The sequence below is a fragment of the Ranitomeya imitator genome, chromosome 1 (genome assembly GCF_032444005.1).
Source record: "Ranitomeya imitator isolate aRanImi1 chromosome 1, aRanImi1.pri, whole genome shotgun sequence".
NCBI classification, from domain to species: Eukaryota; Metazoa; Chordata; class Amphibia; order Anura; family Dendrobatidae; genus Ranitomeya; species Ranitomeya imitator.
Genome location: NC_091282.1, coordinates 307,699,235 through 307,711,797, shown reverse-complemented (window position 1 = coordinate 307,711,797; position 12,563 = coordinate 307,699,235). Strand labels below are relative to the sequence as shown.

The 12,563-nt window shown below is 45.3% G+C and overlaps 1 protein-coding gene across 2 annotated transcripts in view; it reads right to left on the bottom strand.

The window, feature by feature from the left end:
• CIT (citron rho-interacting serine/threonine kinase) overlaps window positions 1-12,563 on the bottom strand; it is a 254,862-nt gene that overhangs the window by 162,405 nt on the left and 79,894 nt on the right. For both annotated transcript variants that reach the window (XM_069758420.1, XM_069758429.1), the window contains exons 10-11: window positions 2,285-2,468; window positions 172-277 (exon numbers count right to left, since the gene is read on the bottom strand). In XM_069758420.1, coding sequence (XP_069614521.1) covers window positions 172-277; window positions 2,285-2,468 — 290 coding nt within the window. The remainder of the gene's footprint in view (window positions 1-171; window positions 278-2,284; window positions 2,469-12,563) is intronic.

Genomic DNA, 12,563 nt, shown 5'->3' with positions numbered 1-12,563 from the left:
GAGACTTGAAAGACTAAAAGGACTGTTAATCTGTGAGAACATCTTTATGACGGACGCTTGTCGCTCAAGTGCTCTATGACCCAAAAGATAAAACCACTCTCTTGATCCCCAGGAACGCACTGGAAGTAAATTTCTGCTGCAAACAGGGAGGCCAAGTGTTGATTTAAATACCTTGTGGCATTTGTCCTGTGTGTCCTGCAGCTCTTTGCTCTTGTGAAATAACTTCTTCTCCATGGAGCTTGCCTTGGCTGGAGAGTCCAAGCCAGAAACAATGGACCTGAATAACAGATGATAGAACATTGTAAAACGAAAGCCTAAATACATACGTATGCATACGATATTTATCTTCACAAGCCAACATTCGGTCATTGAATACCATCTAAAAGGTGACATTGCCTTTCAGTCTAGTCATTGAAGGCCTTTTCTTAATTCACTTGAATAACCCTCGTCATACATCTCCTGCTAACATCTCATTCCCCTACCATTCATACACCTTCAGTAATCATCTGTCGCACATAGAAATGACAAAAGCAACCACTGCCAGTGTCATCCTCCATCAATTACTCATGTCTCGGGATGCACAAATCTGGGTCATCATGACATCACATTGCCTTTCATATGATGCAAGAATAATTTATAATTCCTGCCTCCTACCTAGAGTAATATCACGTAAGTGCACTCAAAAATAAAGGTTGCTAAAAGCCAAAATCTCTGGCATTAATCAAATAGCCATAAATTATATTAATGATCACAGATTTTCTAGGACTTCCTGTTATGATTGCGACACTCCTACCGGGGGCTTATTGAAAAAAGATCACCAAAGCAATGTTGGAAATTCTAACCTATAAGAATAACTAAAAACAAGAAGAAAAAAAAAGAGGGATTTAGATTATGAGCCCCAATGGGGACAGTGAGTGGTGATAATGTCTATATAGTGCTGCAATATAAGTTGGCGCTATACGGAATACCATAGTACATAAAAATATATTGTTCACTACTTGATCAAAATTAGCTACTACTACTACTACTACTATATGTTAGCTGGCCAGCCAATAGGCCGATCATACAGAAACGGTGATTTCTTTTTATTTAATTTTATTTTTTAAGTAAAACATGATGTGTATTACCCATATAAGCAAGTAAGATTATGGAAATGATCCAACATCATTGCTGAGCCTATTAGGCCCGCAACGAGCCCCAAAAGGCTACAAATCTGGGCCATACAGCAACGACCCTTTATGCTGCCTATACAAAATATAATAAAAATGATTAAAGCACTAAAATTGTCATTTAGAAAAGCCTTACACAGTAATGACTAATAAAATGTATATTAATAGTTCAGACTTGGTCACCAGACATGAGCAACGATTTTAAGAGCCAAAAATCATGCACAACAAATACAGTGCAAAACCAATTTCCAATATTGGGATAGAGCAGGCCATTGTGCCATTATACAGGATTATTTGCAAAAGCTTCAAATATTGGGTCAGGCAAAAAGAAAAAAAAATCTGTGCCATCCATCTCCAAGACTCCTCTCAAAATAGAAGGGTAATTTCGAATGGAGCTCACGAATACATAAACGGCGATTGCATAACAGCAGCCAGGTTATTAAAGTACTCCCGATACAATGTAGATGTGTCACACTTCCACTGCTGCAGGAACTATGCAGATAAATGTGCTTCTATGGAATATCAAAGACTCTTCGGAGAAGCCTGGCGTCCTTTCATCTTAAAGGTGTTACAACCTGAATATTGAAGGATTACCACCACGGCTTCAGCACATCCACCAGGACCTGACTCTTTCCTCCTGACATGTTTACCAGGGTCAGACTGTGAAACGGCGGATCCACCCTTTCTAGCCAAAGTTTGAAGAAAGCATTCCCATTTTACTAATGAAATAAATGTATAGACGTTAAGTACTTTAATGCTGGTCCAGAAAACCTCTGCAGAACCCAGAACCCAGCAGGTCACCAGCCAGGCTATATGGATGTATTCATTTATACCATAGCCTGTTGATTTTAGATGTTCTTTTCAAGCCTTATTACATCTCATTCTAGAAGGTATCAGACTAGACTTGGATCCAGCAGGCAATCACATTAGGTAAGGTAGCCTTTAATATGGACTTATCAGTAGGTACATGAGAAAACAGAAGAAACCATGGAGATGTATATGTCTTCATGTCAGCAGGCGTAGTGTGATGCAGATAGCATACAAACAGCACTGCAGGTCACAGGAACCTGCATTCTCCGGCCAAGTCAGGACAGTCACACATTCGTTGTACTTACTCAGATTTGGTGAATGCGCCAAGAGCCTTGATGTATGAAAAGCCCACAAACGGCAGCCCTTCGCCCGAGAAACCTGCAGCGCTCAAGTGGCCCGAAGAGGGTAAAGCCCGTAAATTCTTCTCCGGTTCGTCAAAATTTGAGGTGTCATCGTCAGACTTTAATGTAGGAACGAATGGAGGAGGAGCTGGTCAGAATGAGAGAAATGAGGATTACAACCCAAGAACCCGCTTCATTAGCTGCACCAGCACTGCAGCTTGTGCTCTCTCAGGAACTGGCAGACTGAGTCACTGCTATGAAATCTATTACAGCAACACGATATTAACCCCTCCATCCCCTCCGAGCAAGAACAGCCCCCTTTCTCCAAGATTACTAGAGTTCCGAGATCATTTCACCTGATAGAACAAGTAGCCATCAATGATGGTCAATGCCACCCCTTCAGGCGCGCAGTTACAAGGATGTTTGCCCTGCTTTCTCAATACACTCAACCATCATGCTGATGTGACGACGGTGTCTGTGCAAGAGGCAAGCTAAAATATTCAGAGGATGTGCAAGTAGACGGATGCCGGGGGAATGGCTCAAACCTTTCTAGTTCACAGCGGCTTTGAAATGCATGGCTAGCTGGAGCCGTCTTCTGAAGGGGCATTATTGATACAGAAATGTGCTGCCCTTCTCAACAGTCCATCAGGCAGCTACTGAGATAGCAGGCATTGTGATATTGAAGATCCTCCCGGTTCCAATACTGTTACCATGGATCCAGAATAAATCTCCTCTGGGCCAATAGGATATGGGAAAGGAAAAAAAATATCACACTTTACTGTCATTGAGCAGTGTATTCCAAAGCAAGCAGTTCGAGAAAAAAAAGCATATGTGGCACATGAGCGATTCAGTAATTTAGCTGTGCAAACTGCCAGCATGACTGCAATATCACAGATTGCCCAATCTGCCTAAATAATGCAATTAGGGGTGAATTATTTCATACACATAGCAGATGCTTCTTGCCAGTTCACAGGGCGGCTTAGGATACTGCCTCGCTTGCAGATTTCTTTTTTCCTAGGGTCACACAGGCCGTGGAATGCAGCATCTCATTTCTGCACAGTGAGCAGGAACAATGAGGGCGAGGGGCAGCCGAACAGGTCAATTTAAATTACAATGAGGCCACTGGTTGCCAAACAGCCTCCTATACGTACACATCTCACGCCCACCGCCGTGCAAACCTAAAATGAGTTACATGAGGAACGCATCTAACGAGTATGGATGCGGGCGATTGGAACTGTATCATTTACAGATTTACTACCGGGACTAATGAGGATTGTGATCCTAAGTGGAAGCAGCTAAGAAGGGGGATGGTGTGGTCCAGATCAATAAAAAAAAGAATAATTTACTAAAAATCAAACAAATAGAAAAAATAAAACCGTATATATACTTGTGTGCACGGACACCTTTGATTTCATGTGTGGATCTGCCATCCAATGAGGAGCTGAGGATTCGCACAATTATATATTTATTTCCACCTACACACTGAAGCAGGCCTTGATATTTGCAGGTGTCAATGCTACAAGATACCGTGCAATCAGCACAAACCAGGAATGTATTATATTCGAAGGCTACCCATAAAAATGCAGTCATTTTCTCCTAGGCCTTCAGAAAGCCTTACACTGCAGTACAGGGACAGATCACTTTCCACATTGGTCTGCCCATAGTTTGCGGGAGATTACTGGTGCATGTTACCAATGCTGGACAATTTCAGTCCAGGGTCAGCGCTAGCATTCAGCTCAAGATCTATCGGTGGAGGCCAGCACCATACCGTAGGGGAGGATCAATGCTGTGCTAGGTATACCCATTGTGGGGAATTGCTAGAAGGGGTGGCACTATGGTGCATAAGGCAAGTGAATAGTAAATAGGTGTATTAACCCCTTTACCCCAGAGGAGTGGTTTGCATGTCAATGACCAGGCCAATTTTTACAATTCTGACCACTGTCCCTTTATGAGGTTATAACTCTGGAACGCTTCAACGGATCCCGGTGATTCTGACATTGTTTTCTCGTGACATATTGTACTTCATGATAGTGGTAACATTTCTTTGATATTACCTGCGTTTATTTGTGGAAAAAAAACGGAAATTTGGCGAAAATTTCAAATTTCGCAATTTTCCAACTTTTAATTTTTATGCAATTAAATCATAGTTACATAGTTACATAGTTATTAAGGTTGAAGGAAGACTTTAAGTCCATCTAGTTCAACCCATAGCCTAACCTAACTTGCCCTAACATGTTGAACCAGAGGCAAATGTGGCAAAGAGTAAGCTCCACTTTGGGGAAAAAAATTCCTTCCCGATTCCACATACGGCAATCAGACTAGTTCCCTGGATCAACGCCCTATCAAGGAATCTAGTGTATATACCCTGTAACAATATACTTTTCCAGAAATGTATCCAGTCCCCTCTTAAATGTAAGTAATGAATCACTCATTACAACATCATACGGCAGAGAGTTCCATAGTCTCACTGCTCTTACAGTAAAGAATCCTCGTCTGTTATTATGCTTAAACCTTTTTTCCTCCAAACGTAGAGTATGCCCCCTTGTCCCGGTTTCAGGTCTATGATTAAAAAGATCATCAGAAAGGTCTTTGTACTGTCCCCTCATATATTTATACATTAAAATAAGATCACCCCTTAGCCTTCGTTTTTCCAAACTAAACAGCCCCAAGTGTAATAACCTATCTTGGTATTGCAGACCCCCCAGTCCTCTAATAACCTTGGTCGCTCTTCTCTGCACCCGCTCCAGTTCAACTATGTCTTTCTTATACACCGGAGACCAGAACTGTGCACAGTATTCTAAGTGTGGTCGAACAAGTCACTTGTATAGAGGTAAAATTATGTTCTCCTCATGAGCATCTATGCCTCTTTTACTGCATCCCATTATTTTATTTGCCTTTGTAGCAGCTGCCTGACACTGGCCACTGAATATGAGTTTGTCATCCACCCATACACCCAGGTCTTTTTCATTGACGGTTTTGCCCAGAGTTTTAGAATTAAGCACATAATTATACATCTTATTACTTCTACCCAAGTGCATGACCTTACATTTATCCCTATTAAAGCTCATTTGCCATTTATCAGCCCAAACTTCTAGTTTACATAAATCATCCTGTAATATAAAATTGTCCTCCTCTGTATTGATTACCCTGCAGAGTTTAGTGTCATCTGCAAATATTGAAATTCTACTCTGAATGCCCCCTACAAGGTCATTAATAAATATGTTAAAAAGAAGAGGGCCCAATACTGACCCCTGTGGTACCCCACTGCTAACCGCTACCCAGTCCGAGTGTGTTCCATTAATAACCAAGAAAACGAAAAGATAATCCAGCTTCCAAATAAAATATAAAAGTTTAATCCAACATATTAAAATAAGGAGACAACTCCTGGGACGGCATCATACACATAGTAAGGCGAGCGACGCGTTTCGACCAAGCGGTCTTTATCACAGCTGTAATAAAGACAGCTTGGTCGAAACGCGGAGATCCGTGCTTCCTGCATTTCCTCGGTGTGCTGGCTCCCTGCCTTTTTTCCATTAATAACCACCCTTTGTTTCCTATCCCTGAGCCAGCTCTCAACCCACTTACACATATTTTCCCCTATCCCCATTATTCTCATTTTATGTATCAACCTTTTGTGTGGCACCGTATCAAAGGCTTTTGAAAAATCCATATACACTACATCTACTGGGTTCCTTTGGTCCAGTCCGGAACTTACCTCTTCATAGAAACTGATCAAATTAGTCTGACATGAACGGTCCCTAGTAAACCCGTGCTGATACTGGGTCATGTGGTTAATCCTCTTCAGATTTTCCAGTATAGCATCCCTTAGAATGCCCTCCAGGATTTTACCCACAGTAGAAGTTAAGCTTACTGGCCGATAATTTCCGAGTTCAGTTTTTGTCCCCTTTTTGAATATTGGCACCACATTTGCTATACGCCAGTCCTGTGGTACACACCCTGTTATTATGGAGTCTTTAAAGATTAAAAATAATGGTCTATCAATGACTGTACTTAATTCCTAGAGTACTCGGGGGTGTATCCCATCCGGGCCCGGAGATTTGTCAATTTTAGTGATTTTTAGACGCCGCCGCACTTCCTGCTGGGTTAAGCAGGTGACATTTAATGGGGAATTTTTATCACTAGTCATTTTGTCTGCCATGGGATTTTCTTGTGTAAATACTGATGAAAAAAAGTCATTTAGCATATTGGCTTTTTCCTCATCCTCATCCACCATCTCACCCAGACTATTTTTAACCCCTTTACCCCCAAGGGTGGTTTGCACGTTATGGACCGGGCCAATTTTTACAATTCTGACCACTCTCCCTTTATGAGGTTATAACTCTGGAACGCTTCAACGGATCCCGGTGATTCTGACATTGTTTTCTTGTAACATATTGTACTTCATGATAGTGGTAAAATTTCTTCGATATAACTTGCGTTTATTTGTGAAAAAAACGGAAATTTGGCGAAAATTTTGAAAATTTCGCAATTTTCCAACTTTGAATTTTTATTCTGTTAAGCCAGAGAGATATGTGACACAATATAGTTAATGAATAACATTTCCCACATGTCTACTTTACATCAGCACAATTTTGGAGACAACATTTTTTTTTTCTACAAAGTTATAAGGGTTAAAATTTGACCAGCAATTTCTCATTTTTACAACAAAATTTAGAAAACCATTTTTTTTAGGGACCACCTCACATTTGAAGTCATTTTGAGGGGTCTATATGGCAGAAAATACCCAAAAGTGACACCATTCTAAAAACTGCACCCCTCAAGGTGCGCAAAACCAAATTCAATAAGTTGATTAACCCTTCAGGTGTTTCACAGCAGCAGAAGCAACATGGAAGGAAAAAATTAACATTTTACTTTTTAGTCACAAAAATGATCTTTCAGCAATAATTTTTTTAATTTCCCAAGGGTAAAAAGATGAAATGGACCTCAAAAGTTGTTGTCCAATTTGTCATGAGTACGCTGATACCCCACATGTGAGGGGGAACCACTTTTTGGGCGCACGGCAGGGCTCAGAAGAAAAGGAGCGCCGTTTGACATTTTCAATCTAAAATTGGCTGGAATTGAGATCGGACGCCATGTCGCGTTTGGCGAGCCCATGATGTGCCTAAACAGTGGAAACCCCCCACAAGTGACCCCATTTTGGAAACTAGACCCCCTAAGGAACTTATCTAGATGTGTCGTGAGCACTTTTATCCCCCAAGTGCTTCACGAAAGTTTATAATGCCTGGGCGTGAAAATAAAAAATCCTATTTTTTCCACAAACGTGATCATTTTGTCCCCAATTTTTAATTTTCCCAAGTGTAACAGGAGAAGTTGGACCCCAAATATTGTTGTCCAATTTGTCCTGAGTACGCTGATACCCCACATGTGGGAGAAAACTACTGTTTGGGTACACTTCGGGGTTCGGAAGGGAAGTAGTGACGCTTTGAAAAGCAGACGTTGATGGAATGGTACGCGGACATCATGTTCCGTTTGCAGAGCCCCTGATGTGCCTGAACAGTAGAAATCCCCCACAAGTGACCCCATTTTGGAAACTAGACCTAACTGGGAACTTATCTAGGTGTGTGGTGAGAATTTTGAACCCCCAAGTGTTTCACTTAAATTTATAACGCCCGGGCGTGAAAATAAAATATCCTATTTTTTCCTACAAAAATGATCATTTAGTCCCCAATTTTTAATTTTCCCAAGTGTAACAGGAGAAATTGGACCCCAAAAGTTGTTGTCCAATTTGTCCTGAGTACGCTGATACCCCACATGTGGGAGAAAACTACTGTTTGGGTACACTTCGGGGCTCGGAAGGGAAGTAATGACGCTTTGAAAAGCAGACTTTGATGGAATGGTACGCGGACATCATGTTCCGTTTGCACAGCCCCTGATGTGCCCAAACAGTAAAAAAAAAAACCACAAGTGACATTTTGTAAACTAGACCCCCAATGAACTTACATAGATGTGCCCCCTTTTTGGAACTAATCTACTGTTTCCTGTAAAGTAAATTAGTAGTGCATGGAGGTGTGGTACAATCTGAAGCAATCCTTCATACACAGGCCAGGTTTTTCGGGGCAGGTGTCGCATTGATAAGTGGTGTCCTTGCGTATTCCCCTTTTGTAACACACTCGGCACCTTTTTTGCGACCTACCTCTTTTTGCAGTTTGCGGGACCTCCCCCGGGAAATGCTGACCTGGTACGATACGAGCACCTTCAGTTCCGGAAGTACTGGGGCCCGCTCCTTCCCTCGTGCCAAATAACAGGGCCTTAACCACTACCTCCTGGAACTGAAGGTACGACGTATCGCTGTGGCGTGCACATTGTGACAGCAGGAAAGCGTTGAGCATTGCCATTTGTACGATGTACACGGACAGCTTTTTGTACCACACCTTGGCCTTCCTCAAAGCACTGTACGGTTGGAGGAGCTGATCGGAGAGATCAACGCCCCCCATGCTTTTGGTTGTACCCCAGTACACAGTCCGGTTTGCAGACCTGTGTAGAGGTACCCCGTACAGTGCTGAGGGCACTGCCATCACCGTGTATGGTGGTCAAGAGAAGGACATCCCTCTTGTCCTTGTACTTGACCACCAGCAGGTGGTCGCTACATTGGGCTCTGCTCTCACCTTTTCTGAGCATCTGCCCAAGTAGCGTCTTTGGGAGGCCTCTCTGATTTTTGCGGACAGTACCGCAGGCTGCGGTACCTCGCGCAGAGAGGGATTTGTAGAGTGGGATGCTGGTATAAAAGTTATCAGTATAGAGGTGATAACCTTTATCCAGCAGTGGGTGCACCAAATCCCACACTATTTTCCCACTCACTCCCAGGACAGGGGGACACTCAGGCGGTTCAATCCTGCTGTCCTTCCCCTCGTAGACTCTAAAGCTGTAGGTGTACCCTGAGGTACTCTCACACAGCTTGTAGAGTTTGATTCCGTACCTGGCCCTCTTGCTGGGCAGGTATTGACGGAATCTGAGCCGCCCCTTAAAATGAACCAAGGACTCATCCACGCAGATGTCCCTTTTGGGCACATACACTTCACCGAACTTTTTGTTGAAGTGTTCGATGACAGGCCGAACTTTGAACAGACGGTCAAAGTTGGGGTCATCTCGTGCGGGACACTGTGCATTATCGGAATAATGCAGGAATTTATGGATGGCCTCAAAACGCGTTCGGACCATGACCATTCGGAACACTGGAGTGTTGAATAAAATATCAGCACTCCAATATTGCCGAACTTCTGGCTTCTTCAGGAGCCCCATATGAAGCATCAGGCCCCAAAACTGCATCATTTCAACTGCGTCTACAGGAGACCAGTTAGAATATGATGAACTGGTGTTTTGCTCCAAAAATTGACGAGCATACAAATTAGTTTGCTCCACCATGAGGTTAACAAAATCCTCAGAGAAAAAGACTTTGAAAAAGTCTATTTCTGTGAGGCCGGTGGTGTCAAAACTGATTCCTGATTCTGCCACAAAATCAGGAATCAGTGGCTCGTAATTTTCGGGGGGCGAGGTCCATACGGGGTCCGAAGAGGGGCGCGCTGGTTCATCTTCAGGAGTGGGCCCTGCCTCATCTTCATCTTCATGAATGATGGGCACTTCTGTCCTGCGGCGTCTGCGTGGCGGTTCCGCAGGGCCGGAGGAGGAAGATGAGGAGGAGGAAGAGGATGAGGAAGAATCAGAAAAATAATGAAAAGTGGGATCCTCTCCCTCGCTATCAGTGTCGGAGGCAAGGAAAGCATATGCCTCCTCCGCTGAATAGCGCTGTTGGGACGAACGGGACGAGCGGGACATTTTTTTTATGAGTATGGTGCTTGGGTGTAATTTATTGGGAACTATGTGTACGTGTGGGGGGATAGTGTTTGGTGCAAACTATTCTTAAAAGAAAAAGCTAAAGGGAAAGAAAAAGTAAAGGGGAGAAAAAAATACTTGTGAAAGGAAAAGTCTAAAACAGCAGGCCCTAGCTCTGATAAGTGAACCGCGTCAAATTTCGGCGCCTGCTGGGTGTACGAACTGGGATGTAGAAAAAACGCCAGGCACGAGAGCTCTAAGTGACACGGTTCACTTATCAGAGTTCGGTGGCTGCTGGGTGTGCGAACGGGGATGTGAAAAGGGAAGGCACAGATAAGATGCGGCGGCTGGGGGAGCGCAAGGGGATGGGGGAAAAAAAAAAAAAAAGGCACGGATTAGACGCAGCGGCTGGAGGAGCGCACGGAGATGGGGAAAGAAAAAAAAAGAAAAGGGAAGGCACAGATTAGATGCGGCGGCTGGGGGAGGGCAAGGGGATGGGGGAAAAAAAAGAAAGAAAAGGCACGGATTAGACGCAGCGGCTGGAGGAGCGCACGGAGATGGGGAAAGAGAAAAAAAGAAAAGGGAAGGCACAGATTAGATGCGGCGGCTGGGGGAGCGCAAGGGGATGGGGGAAAAAAAAAAGAAAAGGCACGGATTAGACGCAGAGGCTGGAGGAGCGCACGGAGATGGGGAAAGAAAAAAAAAAGAAAAGGGAAGGCACAGATTAGACGCGGCGGCTGGGGGAGCGCAAGGGGATGGGGGAAAAAAAAAAAGAAAAGGCACGGATTAGACGCAGCGGCTGGAGGAGCGCACGGAGATGGGGAAAGAAAAAAAAAAGAAAAGGGAAGGCACAGATTAGACGCGGCAGCTGGGGGAGCGCAAGGGGATGGGGGAAAAAAAAAAGAAAAGGCACGGATTAGACACAGCGGCTGGAGGAGCGCACGGAGATGGGGAAAGAAAAAAAAAGAAAAGGGAAGGCACAGATTAGATGCGGCGGCTGGGGGAGCGCAAGGGGATGGGGGAAAAAAAAGAAAGAAAAGGCACGGATTAGACGCAGCGGCTGGAGGAGCGCACGGAGATGGGGAAAGAGAAAAAAAGAAAAGGGAAGGCACAGATTAGATGCGGCGGCTGGGGGAGCGCAAGGGGATGGGGGAAAAAAAAAAGAAAAGGCACGGATTAGACGCAGCGGCTGGAGGAGCGCACGGGGATGGGGAAAAAAAAAGCGAGCACGAGTGTTGATAGGTGAACTGCGTCACCAATCAACGCTCGGCGGCTGCTAAATTTGGGCACGGATACGGCGCAAGGAGGGGGGATTGGAGAAGGGGGGATGGGAGAAGGGGGGATGGAAGAAGGGGGGATGGAAGAAGGGGGGACGGGAGAAGGGGGGATGAATAGAGCTCGGGCCGGGATCGGGGTATCAACACTTACGGTTTGTAGTCTCTCTTCTTTCTTCTCTCTTCTTTCTTTAGCTAGAATTGTGGTGTCACAGGCTACTGTGGCACCACAAGTCTCAGCACAGGAGGGGATCTCAAAGCGTGACCGCTCTGAAGGAATCCTCACCAAGTGTGAGGATTCCTTCAGAGCAGTTACACAGGTCAGGGGCAGGTGAGACAGGTCACAGAGCGGTCACACCGCTGCTGTGACCTGTGATTGGTGGGATCGATGATCACATCGATCCCACCAATCAAAGAAGGCCCTGGTGACGCTGGTGTTGCTATGCACCAGCCTATGATCGGAGCTCACAGCTCCGATCATAGGCAGGTCACCGGCAGGTCACCAGCAGGTGACAGGCAGGTGACCGGCAGGTCACCGGCAGGGCACAGCGCGGTCACACCGCTGCTGTGCCCTGTGATTGGCGCGATCGACGATCACATCGATCGCGCCAATCAGACTGGGAACACGGGGCTGCAGAGCGCGCAGGTAGGCAGGACACAGCAGCGGCGGTAACACCGTCGCTGTGTCCTGCGATTGGCGCGATCGATGTGATCGTCGATCGCGCCAATCAGAGTTGAATGCTCCGGAGCCATGGCAGGAGATCCGGAGCCATGGCCAGGGGCTGCAGAGTGCGCAGATAGGGGCAGGGCACAGAGCGGTAACACCGCCGCTGTGCCCTGCGATTGGCGCGATCGATCTATCGCGATCGCGCCAATCCCGGGGGGGTTTGGGCACATGCCTGGCATTGCCAGGCACTGGCCTAGGATCGAGTACATCGGTACTCGATCCTAGGCTGGGACCTCACTGTTTCAGCCAAATTGATTGGCTGAAACAATGAGAAAGGCTGCGATTGGCTGCTCAGAATTGAGCAGCCAATCACAGCGATCGGGAGGCCGGGGGGGCGGCGACAGGCCCTAGGATGCCGACACCATCTTCCTGCAGGTAAGATGGCGTCGGAATTTTAATGCGATCACTGCGACTTAAGTCGCAGTGTCGCATTAAAGGGCATGACGTACTA